General features: G+C 42.6%; 1 protein-coding gene across 4 annotated transcripts in view; it reads right to left on the bottom strand.

Moving 5' to 3' along the window:
• Positions 1-11,886: 11,886 nt before the first annotated feature.
• The window catches only part of LOC138966280 (methyltransferase-like protein 27), a 20,936-nt gene continuing 17,822 nt past the window's right edge, over positions 11,887-15,000 (bottom strand). For 3 of the 4 annotated variants that reach the window (XM_070338434.1, XM_070338436.1, XM_070338433.1), the window contains exons 6-7: positions 14,194-14,286; positions 11,887-12,155 (exon numbers count right to left, since the gene is read on the bottom strand). In XM_070338434.1, the coding sequence (XP_070194535.1) occupies positions 11,971-12,155; positions 14,194-14,286 (278 nt within the window). In that variant the 3' untranslated portion in view covers positions 11,887-11,970. The remainder of the gene's footprint in view (positions 12,156-14,193; positions 14,287-15,000) is intronic. The other variant, XM_070338437.1, reaches the window with a different exon arrangement.

Below are 15,000 nucleotides of genomic sequence, written 5' to 3'. Positions count from 1 at the left end.
ACAGTCGTCATTTAGAATTTTATACATGAACACAGCCTTGTTTAACGTCAACTGATCTTTCAGAGAAGAAGGGTGAGAGGGGAACAGGAGAGGGGGGGGGGGGGCGACGAAGTGCAGCAGGCCGAAGAGAGGAGAGGAAGGGGGAGAAGGGAGGGGGGGGGGGGGGTCAAGGGTAGAACTGAAGGGGTGGAAAATATAGGGGTGAGTGAAAGAAATGGGAGGGAGGGGTATTGCAAGTAAGGCAGCAACAGTGGTGCGAGGTAATGAAATCTAAACAAAGTATAATCAATCAATCAATCATTATGAGGCTTATATCGCGCGTATTCCGTGGGTACAGTTCTAAGCGCAGGGATTTTATTTTTTATTTTTTTTATTTTTTCTATGCAATTTATATCGCGCACATATTTAAGGCGCAGGGATTTATTTATGCCGTGTCAGATGGAATTTGTTTACACAATACATCACGCATTCACATCGGCCAGCAGATCGCAGCCATTTCGGCGCATATCTTACTTTTCGCGGCCTATTATTCCAAGTCACACGGGTATTTTGGTGGACATTGTTATCTATGCCTATACAATTTTGCCAGGAAAGACCCTTTTGTCAATCGTGGAATCTTTAACGTGCACACCCCAATGTAGTGTACACGAAGGGACCTCGGTTTTTCGTCTCATTCGAAAGAATAGCACTTGAACCCACCACCTAGGTTAGGAAAGGGGGGTGAAAATTGCTAACGCCCTGATCCAGGGTCGAACTCGCAACCTCTCGCTTCCGAGCGCAAGTGCGTTACCACTCGGCCACCCAGACAAAGGTACGAGCCAAGCGGTCGTGGTGGCTATAAGACAGAAAAAATGAAGGGGGTATGGACCAAGGGGGAGAGGGGGGAGGGATAAGGGGAGGGAGATAGAGCAAAGACAGAGTGATGGTACAAATGACAGTGAAAGAAAGCGAAGCGAGAATGGGGCGGGGGAGGGGGGTGGAGGGAGGAGGGAGGGAGGAAAGGGAGGAGGGAGTAGTAAAGACCAAGAAAAACAGGAGACGAGGAAAGGGTGGGGTCGCGTTGTGAGAAGCCAAGTTTATTCAGAAGTCAATTTCGGCATTAACTAAAGTGCTTACTGGCGATCGGCGGTGTAACGTTATTTATCGCCGCCCGCCGATGGCTGTAGCTTCAAGCTCCTGAAGCAGTAAGCGAGGTCGATGGAAGAGCCAGTCTGCAGAATCACTGATAAGCCGCCAGCGAGAGGCTTCTCTAGGGGGTTCTGCCTGTCAATATCTCGCCCGACAAACTACAAATTAGTTTTGGGTGTGAATTAGGCGTCGCTGAAGGGCTGAAGTTAGCTATCCTTGGCACAAAGGGTCAAAAATCCAAAAAATAAGCCCTTAAAAAAATAAGGCCTTATTTTTGAAAATATGCCCATATTTTTGAAAATAAGCCCTTATTTCTAAAATAAGGCCTTATTTTCCATTATTAAGGCCTTAAATCTTTAAGCCCTTAAAAAAATATGGGCATAAAAAAATAAGCCCTTATTTGAAAATAAGGCCTTACGAGAAATAAGGCCTTATTTCTGTAAGGCCTTAATAAAAATAAGGGCATAAAAAAATATGGGCATAAAAAAATATGGGCATAAAAAAATAAGGCCTTATTTTTTTGACCAATCATGAAGCTGAATAGAATTCGGCTGCGCCGCTCATGCGCAGAGATCTCATAACAAACATGGCGAATGGGGGGTTCAGAGATCGTGATGAATTTTTGAGAAGAACTTGTGCTGAAATTGCAAATTGCGAGAGAATTGGGGTTTCCGATGAGGTGTATGTTCGCTCAAGATAAGCATTGTTTACATGAAATGACTGTTTGATTTATATCAGTGTAACAATCATCTTGATCTTGCTCTAGCTCCGGATGCGCAGTAGCGATGCGCAGAAAAATATGGGCATATTTTTTTTAAGGGCTTATTTTTTTATGGGCATATTTTTATAAGGGCTTATTTTTTTAAGGTCATAACAGAAATAAGGCCTTATTTCCGTAAGGCCTTAACAGAAATAAGGCCTTATTTCATTATGCCCTTATTTCCTTATGGCTGTAAATATTTAAGGCCTTATTTCTAAAATAAGGCCTTATTTATAGAAATAAGGGCTTATTTTCAAAAATATGGGCTTATTTTCAAAAATATGGGCATATTTTCAAAAATATGGGCATATTTTTTTAAGGGCTTATTTTTTGGATTTTTGACCCTTTGTACCAAGGATAGTTAGCCGCTGGTGTGGTCTGGCAAGGGATAGGGGCAATAGAGAACGATTGAGCACACTATCTGGCTGAGTTAGAGAGGAGGGGTTTGTTGATGCGAAGGTGCAGTTGGTGTAAAGCAGTATTCATTGTTTGTAAAGACGTGATGAGGTTGCCCGTTGCCCGATATTTGCCCGTTGCTTAACTTGATGATGGTTTTGCACCGACTGAAAATATATGAAGGGGATCTTCCTTTCTTTTTGCAAATTACACAATCAAGAGTCAAAACGGATGACACAAGCCAAAATTAAAAAAGGAACCCTAAACAAAGGCTCATGCCTTCGGTCTGGCAAGGGATAAAGGCAATATTATAGAGAACGATTGAGGACACTATCTGCCTGAGTTGGAAAGAGTGAAGTATTTTTGGTAGAAGTGCAGTTGGTGCAGAGCATGCAGTAGTCGTTGTTTGTAAAGACGTTATGAGGTTGAAAGCAGCGGGTTTTGTGCTTTGGTGAATACAAATTAAATAGTTGCCCGTTGTTTAACTTTATGATGGTTTTGCACCAGCTGAAAAGATATGAACGGAACCGCTTACTCCATAATGTAAAAAAAAAACAACAGCCAAGACTGAATCAAAACGGAAGACACAAACCAAAATAAAGAAGAGAACCACCAAAGAAGGCAAATGCCTTTGGTCTGGCAAGGGATAGGGGCTACAGAGAACGATTGAGCACACTATCTACCTGAGTTAGAGAGGAGGGTTTTGTTGATGGGAAGGTGCAGTTGGTGTAAAGCAGTATTCGTTGTTTGTAAAGACGTGATAAGGTGATGGTTGAGACGGTTGGTTTCGTGCTTTGGTGAATAGGGGAAGGGCTCCTAATATGGACCGGCTCCTAATATGGACCACCACCTGTTCTGACAAACTAACGGCGCTAGAGCGCTAACAAAATTTCATTGGCTGTATTCACCCTCTCTGGATAACTTTCACATGTCAAAACAGTTGCAGAAACACAAAACTGAAAACCGTAAGCCTTTTTGTCTTTTTTTCACTTTTGGCAGGGTTCACTCTAAATTTGCCGCCTAAAACGGACTCGTTTCTGTCCACAGCCAAAGTTTTCATCACACAAAAATTGCTACATATGACAGCTAAGATCGTATTTGTTACATTTTAGCAGTGTTGACCCCGAGTTTCTACTGCAAACAAAAAATAATAGCAAAATCGCAAAGTATGTGTAAGTCCCCTAATATGGACCACCTTCAACAAATCGAAGAAAATAAAAGCTAAATGCTATTTTCATTAATTCATTCAGAAGCTTGCTGGAAATAGTATAACTAGCCTTCGAGATTTAAACAAAATAATTATCACAAATAGTCTTCTTTTCGTGGAAGTTGATAATTTCACTTATTTTCACTCTGTTTTTGATGAGTTTCTTTAGTTTCCTGGTGTGCTTCAAATAATGCTCTCATCAACCCAAAACAGATAAATCTAAAGCATATTTTGATTAGTCTGACTTGCACACTAAGTTGTATCATGTTATTCTGAAGTATAGGGGCTTTTTACAGTGATTCGAGAAGGCCGCTTCAGTGGTCCATATTAGGCGCCCAGGCTCCTACTATGGACCATTTGTGTTTTTTTCTGTATCTAATTTTTGCTGAATGTCTATCAAAGCTATTTCACTCTAATTAGGCCAAGCGGTTAACCTAAGAGAGAAGGTCTACCAAACACAAAATGAAACTTCTTCGCAAGAAAACAAGCTAGTCATCAGCATGAAACAAAAAGTGGTCCATATTAGGAGCCCTTCCCCTACTTGCCCATTGTTTAACCTGATGATGGTTTTGCACCAGCTAAAAAGATACGAAGAATATCGCTCACTCCATAATATACACAGCAACAAGTCAAACCGGAAGACACAAACCAAAATAAAGAGGAGCCTTAAAAAAGGCACATGTCAATATTATAGTCTGGCAAGAAGAACGAATGTATCGATTGAACACTGGATTTCCCTTCGTTGGGCCATGTGACGTCAGAGGCCGACCAAAAAAATCATATTTAGGCGGCCAGCCGAGACTACAAAATAGTGCATGTTTGTGTGCGTTCAATCATTAAAACTAAAAGGAATTCTAACCAGAATCAGTCAATACATAAATGTGATTTGTATTTTTGACCAAAATATGACATTTTACACAGATCTCGACAGTCATTGTTCACCTCGACCGCTAGCGCGGTCTCGGAGGAACACTGACTGTCTCGATCTGTGTAAAATGTCATATATTTTGGTCAAAAATACAAATAACGTATATCAAGCACACTGACTGCATGAGCTAGAGTGTTTTGTGTGGCTGGCAAGGTGCAGTTAGTGAATAGCAGTATTGGTTTTTGGAACGACCTTGATACTGTGTTGGCAAGACGGAAGTTGGTGGATTTGGTAAAGTAATCCAAAAAGACTGCAAACGTTCCAAAATTCATAATCCAAAAACAAGATTGGTAGTTATTGGAACGTTTCATTTTTGAGAAAGCAAAATATGACATTCACTGGTATGTAGACCCAATGGTCATTGTAGCGGACACACACACACACACACACTCATGGTACAGATAATGAACTTAGCTCAGATAGTGTTGCTATTCTCAGTCTCTGGCGAGAAGGATGGTCAGATGGTAAACTTCTTCTTCTGCGTCCATGGTCTGAAACTCCCACGTACACTCATTATTTTGCACGAGTGGGATTTTACCCCGCCATTTAGGCAAGCATACTCCGCTTTCGGAGGATGCATGCTTGGTATTTTCAAGTTTCTGTAACCGACCGAACTCTGACATGGATTAAAGAATCTATTTCATGCGCACTTGGTCTTGTGCGAGCGTGTACACACGAAGCGGGATACGGCACTAGCAGGTCAGTCTGCACATAAATTTACCTGGGAGATCGGAACAATCTCCACCCTTAACCCATCAGGCGCGGCCGGGATTCGAACCCAACACCCTTCCGCTTGGGAGGCCAGCGTCTTCTCCACTAGGCCACTGCGCCAGGTAAACAAGTATCCCCTTGACAAAAGAATCACGAAACAAACTACAAAAACAACAACATACACAAAGCCTTACTAACGTTCGTAGTTTCTTCTACACCCTAACAGATACAATTCTCAGTTTTCGCCAACAGGGGGGAGGGCTGTGACATGAAATCGAATGTTCCCTTGCAGACTAAAGGGAAGTAATGGCGGTGGAAGGGGAGGCTAATCCAATTGTTTATGGGCCAAGTGTTGGGAGGGAAGGGACATAACTCCGAGTCAACTAGGCCAATCAATTCTTTACGGCGGGATCGCGACCCATGCGTTACTCAGGGTGTGTGTTGACGAACAGAAAGTGTTAATAATAGAAGTAGCGGGAAGTTGAGGGGTGTGAGTCTGAATAAATAACTGTGATTTTAATGTGGACACTGACAATGATAGAGCGACGAAAAGGGCAATATTTTTGTTTTTTTGTTTTTACTTTATTTTATTTTTTATTGTTTATTTTGTTTTTGGGGCCCCTATCCCGCCCCTTTATTTGCTCCTCTTCCACCACACCCATCAACTCACCACCTCACCCCCACACACACACACACACACACACAACCACCACCACCACTGCTTCCCTCTTTCCTTGTCCTCCTCCACCTCTTCACCCAGCTTCTAGGCAGTACTTCAACAGTCCCTTCACAACGATCTCTTCCAGCCAACGACAAACTCAGCTCTGGCCTGTTCGGTGCAGTTTCTTGCTTTGCACGTCTGTCATTTTCTCCAAAGTTATGTCTTTCTGCTCCTTTTCCTCATACATTTGCGGCTTTCTATTTCTCTAAGTCTCTCAACTTCGTCCAAATACATCTGCATGTTCTTGCCCCCTCTTCTTTGTTGTCCCACTCCTTCCTCCAAACCAAATATACGACTCACCATCTCAACCTCCACCCTCACCCCTTCACCCCTCTTCCTTATTCCCCGTCTCTTCATCGTCTTATGTGAGGCACTTCACCAGCCTCTTCGCAACGATATCTTTCATCCAAGCAGCAGCTCACATCGGCACCACGCATCTGAACTATCTGCTCTCTCCCTTTCCTTCTCGTCCTTTTCAGCTCTCTCAGCCACCACCCCGGCAATCTTTTCTGTTCGGTCTTCTTTTTGATCTGTTCTGCTTTCTATTGTATCCTTTGCTCTTCGCACACAACATCTGCCAACTCACCATCACGACTCTTACCAACACCCCCTTCCTCCTCCTTCACCCTTCGCTGACAGCACTTCTCACAATGATCTCTTCCCGCAAGTCAACGAACTCAGCCCACATCGGGCCGACCTGTCTCCACGGTTTGTATAACTCCCATTGCTTCTTTTAAGCCTCTAATCTGTTTCCGAGATATATGCGTTTCTCCTCTGATCTCCTCGCGTGTAGCCCTCTTTGTTTCTTTTTAAGCCTTTGATTTTCTTTTCAGTTAGACGTGCCGCTCCGCTCTGCTCTCCACTCTGTCTTGTCCTTACTCCTCTTTCTCTCTCTACCCCCCCCCCACCCCCTCTCACCCCCCTAGAAAGGAAACAAAATTGCATCGGTGCCAGATAGCCATATAGACTGTAGGGACGATAAAAGACAAGAACCAACCAGACCTAACCCCCAAAACCCAGCCTCCCATCAAACCCAACAACTCACCATTTTCATTCTCCCTCTCCAACCACCCTTCCCATCATCCCCTTCCCAGCTCCTTGGCAGCACTTCGCTCGTCTCTTCAAAACGATCTCTTCCAGCCGAACTCAACTCAGTTCAGCTCCGGCCTGTCTGGCGCAGTTTGTGAAGCGCGCGACAGCGGGTTGAGCAGGGTCATCATTGAAGCATCGCCCCACGCCCCATCCTTGTCCAAAACCGCCCATAGAAGTGATGAATTAGACGCGAGGTCGGTAAACGAAACAGTCGCATTAGGCCTTCCCCTGGGAAAGCGCAACTGGGAAAAGGACCGCGATTTTGCCATTTTCCCCTTTCCCCCAATTCCCTCTCTCGATAGCTCCCTGTCTCTGTTTCTCTGTCTCTCTCTAGCTCTCGCTCTCTCTTCTCTTTTCTCTCTCTCTCTCTCTCTCTCTCTCTCTCTCTCTCTCTCTTTCTCTTTATCTGTGTGTGTGTGTGTGTGTGAGTGTGTGTGTGTGTGTGTGTGTGTGTGTCTCTCTCTCTCTCTCTTTATTTTTATTTTGTTATACTTTTCCCTACATAATTTTGTTTTATTTGATGTTTTTGATTTTGTTGTTGTTGATTTTTTTTATTCTTCATATTTGTTCTTTGTTTCATGTGTGTATTATAGTAGGGACTAGCTGTAAGAAAGGACCATATGGACCTAATGCTATCATTCCTCGGTAATAAAGTTTTCGAGTTCGAGTTCGAGTTCTCTCTCTCTCTCTCTCTCTCTCTATGTGTCTCTGTGTGTGTGTGTGTGTGTGTGTGTGTGTGTGTGTGTCTCTCTCTCTCTCTCTCTCTCTCTTTATCTGTGTGTGTGTCTCTCTCTCTTCTCTCTCTTTCTGTCTGTTTGTCTCTCTGTCTGTCTCTGTCTCTGTCTCTCTTTCCAGGGTCTTGGCTAAATGGCCTTCCTTCCTTTTCTACTTTACCCTCCCCTCCTCTCTGCTGTCAATGCTTTGAGTTTTGTGTTTGTGGAGTAAGGGGTGGAGGTTGTGTGAGTTGTCTTGGGGGAGGGGGTGGTGGGGGCTGACGGCTTGCCCTTTTTGGGTGGCTGTTCTGATACATGTGTTCGTGTTACAATGTTTGTACATGTAGCTGTTATATACTCATATGTTGCTTTTCCGAATTGATAGTTGAAATCGGCGACTGTTTTGGTTTTGTGTTTTAAATGAAAGTTTGCATAATTACTTGTTCCTGCTGTTAAGTCCCGTTTTGAAACGTTGGTAGTCTTCCTTATAGTTGTAATTGTCCATCACGTCCTTGTTCCTTCGATCATGAAACTAAGGGCTCTTGAAACCAAATGAAATTAAATAATCTTGTATTTTCATTATTGCCGCTGTTGGTGGTATATAACTACTAAGGTGACGTATTCCAGCCTGAAAAAAAAATATTTGGTTTGATTATTTGAATTTGGCGCCGTCCTGCTATAAGAACTCCAGCAAAAATAATTGCGAGAGAACAAACAGCTTAGTTCTTGGGTTCGTAAGCTAGGGCAGATAAGAACAAACACACAAACAAAAAAACAAACAAACATGTGACCAAACACATAAGTCGCCATTTAGACAACATCTACACTCTCACGTCGGAATGTGAAAACTATACAAACCGACTTCATCCCAAATATTTTAACCGAAAACCTCCACAAAATATCTCTGTTCAAAAGTAAGAAGAAAGGAATGACGTGGTAGCAAAATAATGCAATCAAGCGATGACTATGAGGTTGGAACCTGCAACTCTGTGACTGTCACACACAAGACACTGGCCCATCTGGCTACGTGTTACTATGCTGCTGGGTTTTTCCGTTTGTTGTTGTTATTGTTGTTGTTGTTGTCTGTTGTTGTTGTTGTTGTTGCAATTGCAGTCGTTGTTGTTGTTATTGTTGCTGCTGTTTTTGTTGTATTTTTGTTATGGTCGTGGTTGTGGTGTTGTTATAGTTGCATTTGCCGTTGTTGTTGTTGTTGTTGTTGTTTGCGCAAAAGTTATATTACTTCGAAGTTTAAGTCTTTTTGTGTTGTTGGTACATTGTAGAAAAACTGATTTTATGATTATCAAAACCATGTTAGTTCATAATTTTACATATCTGTCCAACCGAGACTGATTCTAGGTGACCCAAACATTATTTTAGCGTTTTTTGTGTGTGTCGAAATTGGCCGTTAATATAACATCTTTTATTATGGTGACTGTCAGCAATTGATTCCAGACATTTCTCGAAAATGCTATCAACATTTGCCTGCCGGCATGTATGCTAATCACTTCTTTAATATCTGTTAATAATTAATTTACTGTTTATCGACGGCTACAAACACAAGTACAAAAAAAAAAGTTAATACAGCAAAAACAAACGAAAAAGACACAGACAGACCCAAACAGCAAAAAATATTTGTATGCCTAATACATTTAAACAAATGTTAACAGAGTAATTAATGCACAGGCAAAGACAATTGTTAAAATGATATATATTTTGACATCCTACTGGACCGTTATTATTTACCCGAAATTCAGTCAGTTCTTTCAATAGGGTGCAACCAGCAGTAATAATTTCATTTTCCCTCTGCGTGATAAAGCACTTCGGGTTGTACGCATTCTCTTTTCTTTATACCAATTGTGTGTGTGTGTGTGTGTGTGTGTGTGTGTGTGTGTGTGTGTGTGTGTGTGTGTGTGTGTGTGTGTGTGTGTGTGTGTGTGTTTGTGTGTGTGTGTGTGTGTGTGTGTGTGTGCGTGCGTGCGTGCGTGAGTGTGTGTGTGTGTGTGTGTGTATGTGTGTGTGTGTGTGTGTGTGTGTGTGAGTTTAAAAAAGAGTCTTCTGGTATTTGTGAGTGCGCGTGTACGTGTGCGTTCGTGCTTTTGTGTGTGCGAGCTGGCATGCATGCGTTCATGCCGCGTGCGTGTGTTCATGCGCGTGTAAATATATATGTGGGTCTTCGCATGTACTTTTGTGCGTGTGCACGCGGGCGCGCGTGTTTTTTTCTCTCTCGCCAAACTCTAAATCTTCTCTCAGCAAACGCTACATCTAATTGCTGAAATTTGTTCCCCCAAAGCGTTGCCGATCAGTACAAACTATCCACACAAATTTGTGACGAAATCCATCTCCCTAAATTGTTGCTATCGCGACTGATCACGTTACGATCGACTAGGGAGAGAGGGAGGCGCGAGAATTGGATTTGCATGTGCCACCCTGCTAGTCGCCATTATGGAGAAGCGTAATGACGTTTCACACACCACGTGACCTCTTAGCCTCGTTTTCGATTAAGCTTCTCAAAGTGCTATGCCTTCTCTGTTGAAGCACGATTTGCTTGACGTGTACGACTGCATATCTTTACGGCAGTTTTATGTATTGTTCATTTTCAAGACTTTTTTGCTGCGTTAAAATGTCGATATATTAAAAATTATCACTAATTACTACCATTATATAACCAATGCTGACAACTAAATACCATTATGACACCAACGCTATTGGCTCTTTGCCTGTGTTTATTAGAAGAATACTGGCCCCATTATAAAACATATTCTGGTGGCTTTCTGTCGCTTCGTAAAGGCCCGGTCACACAACCCAAAAGTCGCGTAAACGCATGAATCACGCACGAAATTCGATCCTTACGCGATACATGCGCGATTTGCGCATTTCATCAGTTTGTCTGACGTGGAACCTCCGTAGTTGTCCGCCGATGTTCGCCGAATCGGCGCTTTACGCGATTCCAGGTTTTGAGCAGCTCAAAACTCGGCTTCGCGTAAGAGTTTACGCAGTATTGCGCTGTTTTACGTAATTTCTGCGTAGTTTGCGTAGTTCTTACGCGAACATGGCGCGAAATATGCGTGGACAATCAGTGATCGTTCGCGACTGTTGAAACGGGAATGCCAAGGCGCCGCGGTTGCATCTATATATATATACGACTAGTGTCTGTCTGTCTGTCTGTCTGTCTGTCTGTCTGTCTGTTCGCGATGCACGGCCAAAGTTCTCGGTGGATCTTTTTCAAATTTGGACACCGTATTCAGCTACACCCCGGACACAACCTCATCGATGAGATATTTCAACACGTGCTCTCAGCTGAACCGATTTTTTTTTTTTTTTGTCGGGATCCACTACCAGTAACTCTTCCTTATCTTCTGCAGTGTTTTTAGTCGCGATTATCTCCCTTCCTCCGTGTGGCGTCAATCCATATTCCCGTTACTACGTTACTATTTTTAGAAGGTCACTGCACGTTACTATTTTTAGAAGGTCTCCAGTGTTTTACGCGTTTATCTTCTTTCCTTCGTGCGCCGGCGAAACCGGCGTACACCCGGCAAAGCCGGGTCCCAGGCGCAGCCTGGTATTCGGCTCTACTTCTTCCCGGCGAAGCCGGTACCCGGCGAAGCGGGTAATCATCTAGTCAGTTTATATATGCGCGGAACGGACGTGCGCGCTAGCTGCCGCGCATTCCTTGCGCAGTTCATGCGCGAATCATGCGCGATTCATACGCAGTTCATTAGTGATACTGCGCAGATTATACGTGATTTTCCGTGGACCTTTGCGTGCCTATGCGCTGTAGTGCGTGGTTTGTTAGTGATTTTTGCGTGATCTTTCCGTAGTTCTTGCGCAATTCATCGGTGATTTTCATCGCGTAAATCAGCGAAAATGGTCAAATTCTCGACCGACAAGCACGCACAACCAAATTGTATGCGTGATTCATGCGTTTACGCGACTTTTGGGGTGTGTGACCGGGCCTTAAACGCGTTTGCATCTCTGCATGTGCTTGCATGCGTGAGTGCGCGCGTATTTGTGTGTGTGTGTGTGTGTGTGTGTGTGTGTGTCTGTGTGTGTGTGTGTGTGTGTGTCTGTGTGTCTGTGTGTGCGCGTGTGTAGGTGTATGCGTGCGTGCGTGCGTGCGTGCGTGCGCGCTGGCGAGTTTGTGCGTGTTTGAGTGCAGGCATACTTTTCTCTTTTTTTTCGTTCACTTTCCCTTCCTGCCTCTTCCTTCCTTTCTCTTTCTCTAATCCTTCCTTTCTTTGCTTCATAGGCAGATATAAAGTTTATAACTGTAACAAAGACACGAACAGCGTTTGCACACGAACTATCTATTGCAGTTCAGCACACGTGGAAGACCGTGAGAAGACCGTCTTTGCCAATGAAATGATTTTTGTAACGCTCCATCTTGACCACTTTCCATTTGCCCTCCTTTTCAAGGCGAGCTATCATGGGTTCCCAGTTCTGGATGTACTCTGGGATTTCATGTAGGTACGCCTCCCTCATGCAGTTGACGATGTAGCCACCTAGAAACAGACGAAACAGTCAAAATCAGAGAGAACAAGTCGCGTAAGGCGAAAATACAATATTTAGTCAAGTAGCTGTCGAACTCACAGAATGAAACTGAACGCAATGCCATTTTTCAGCAAGACCGTATACTCGTAGCATCGTCAGTCCACCGCTCATGGCAAAGGCAGTGAAATTGACAAGAAGAGCGGGGTAGTAGTTGCGCTAAGAAGGATAGCACGCTTTTCTGTACCTCTCTTCGTTTTAACTTTCTGAGCGTGTTTTTAATCCAAACATATCATATCTATATGTTTTTGGAATCAGGAACCGACAAGGAATACGATGAAAGTGTTTTTAAATTGATTTCGACAATTTAATTTTGATAATAATTTTTATATATTTAATTTTCAGAGCTTGTTTTTAATCCAAATATAACATATTTATATGTTTTTGGAATCAGCAAATGATGGAAAATAAGATAAACGTAAATTTGGATCGTTTTATAAAAGAAATATTTTTTTTTACAATTTTCAGATTTTTAATGACCAAAGTCATTAATTAATTTTTAAGCCACCAAGCTGAAATGCAATACCGAAGTCCGGGCTTCGTCGAAGATTACTTGACCAAAATTTCAACCAATTTGGTTGAAAAATGAGGGCGTGACAGTGCCGCCTCAACTTTCACGAAAAGCCGGATATGACGTCATCAAAGACATTTATCAAAAAAATGAAAAAAACGTATGGGGATATCAATCCCAGGAACTCTCATGTCAAATTTCATAAAGATCGGTCCAGTAGTTTGGTCTGAATCGCTCTACACGCACGCACGCACACACACACACACACACACACATACACACACACATACACACACACATACACCACGACCCTCGTTTCGATTCCCCCTCGATGTTAAAATATTTAGTCAAAACTTGACTAAATATAAAAAGCAAGAACATAAGAAAACAGCGGAATAGCTGTTACACCTAGAAACAGACGATATAGATACAGTCAATACTGAAATACCGAGTGGAATACTTGTCAAACATGTTGCCACCTAGAAAGAGATGAGAGAAAAAAACCAGAACACAGCGGAATAATTATAGCTGTTATCAAAACTGAAGTCACTAGAAACCTGCGAGACAGATTTAGCCAGAACACAATAGAATACAGCTGTTATCAAACATAAAAATGTTTTCATATGATAAATATAGGTGTTTTGATATCTCTGATATCTAATATATCTCTCTCAAGTGAAATCGCCTGTAAATTCATCGATCAACGGTGATTGAAATCGAAGGGAAAGAACTGAAGAAGAGACTCCGCTATGTTCATGTTTTCAATCAGGCATACGAATGCGCATTCGGCTATAGCGCAATGATAGGGCAAAACAAATAAAAAAAATAGGTGTGGTTTAGGTAACATAGTCAAAAAAAATAGGGTAGGAAGGTAGGCAATAACTTTTTTTTTTAAACTTTTTTTTCTAATGTGTACAACTTAAACCTACTTGACAGGGAAATAAGTGTGCGACTCGAGCGCTTTCGCTTTCATTGCGTTTTCTGCACTCGTTTTCTTGTGTTTGTTTGGTTTGTTTGGGTTTGTTTTGACAAATGTAAAAAAAAGTTATAGGGTCGGCCCCTAAAAATAGGGTAGGTCGGGTTACCGTAACCACACCTATTTTTTTTTTTTAGGCCTAGTGAGAAAATCTGGACGACGAAGACTGTGCAGGACAGTGCTATAATCCTTTATTGTAGACTTTACGAGAGCTATTGCTTATTTTTCCCCCTCTTCCTGCATTTCACAATCATAACTATAGTATCATGCAACTCTCACGTTTTCCTCTCACACCGAAAACATAAGAAAACAGTGGCACCCCCGTTCTAAAACACCTCCTCCTCCCATTCAAAGACTACTCCATGTTCAGACCCTGCATTCTCAGATTCTCTGTTCATAACCTCTGTACATTTACCCACAGTTTAAGACTTCCTCCTTTTCCAGATCTGATTTTCTCAGAGATTTGAAGGACTGAACAGGAGGTTGGGGAGGGCTTCCACTGTACCTGGTTTGACGAGCCTGGCCATTTCTTCAAAGGCAGCACACGGCAGATGCCCATGACCGACCACCCCAACCAGCACAGCAGCATCGTAGGACGCTGAATTCGGAAACACATCGATATGATTGTAAACTTAATTTCGTAAGCCTCTAGTTCAAATAAAGACTTCATATTCTTGTCTCCAACAACAATTTATTGTTCCACCTCAGCCATTTGTGTGTGACTGTCTGTCCACTTAAAGACCATTCGGTCGAAGTAGTTGTGAATGTTTTGTTTTGTCATACATGAAACGAAAATTTAAATTCTTGGTTTTTTTCAAACAATTTGCAACAAACTCAGAAAATAAGATACAGCGACAGGGTGAATAACCACAGGCACATGGCACTGGGCGATCACATGGTGAGCGGCCGGGTGGGCGGAAGTTCTACTCTAGTCTACTCTTCTCTGTTGTAGTTTTAGAGAGCACACCAAACTCACAGGTCCCGTCCACCTTGTTTCATGACTAAGACACTAAGTATTATGGTCTATGGAACGCCAACATTGACTTTTTACCCAGTTAAATCTTCTGGTATCGTAGAAATCTACCGTGTATCTCTGCTCGCGATTGACTTCCTTGACAATACCGATTTAAATTGGGCCAATGGGAGCCTGAGATACCCGGTATGCTTTTACCGAGAAGATAGCTCCGTCATAGACTAATCACGATACCCGGTAGACAATACCACCACGTGCACAACAACTGAATTTGCTGAATTTTGAATCAGAAATGTTGCGGGTTAATGTTATAACTGGCGGAAAACGATAACAATTAGT

This window comes from Littorina saxatilis, linkage group LG5 (assembly GCF_037325665.1).
Source record: "Littorina saxatilis isolate snail1 linkage group LG5, US_GU_Lsax_2.0, whole genome shotgun sequence".
Taxonomy (NCBI): domain Eukaryota; kingdom Metazoa; phylum Mollusca; class Gastropoda; order Littorinimorpha; family Littorinidae; genus Littorina; species Littorina saxatilis.
Note: the sequence above shows the minus strand (reverse complement) of the source record. Positions and strands in the feature narration are given on the sequence as shown.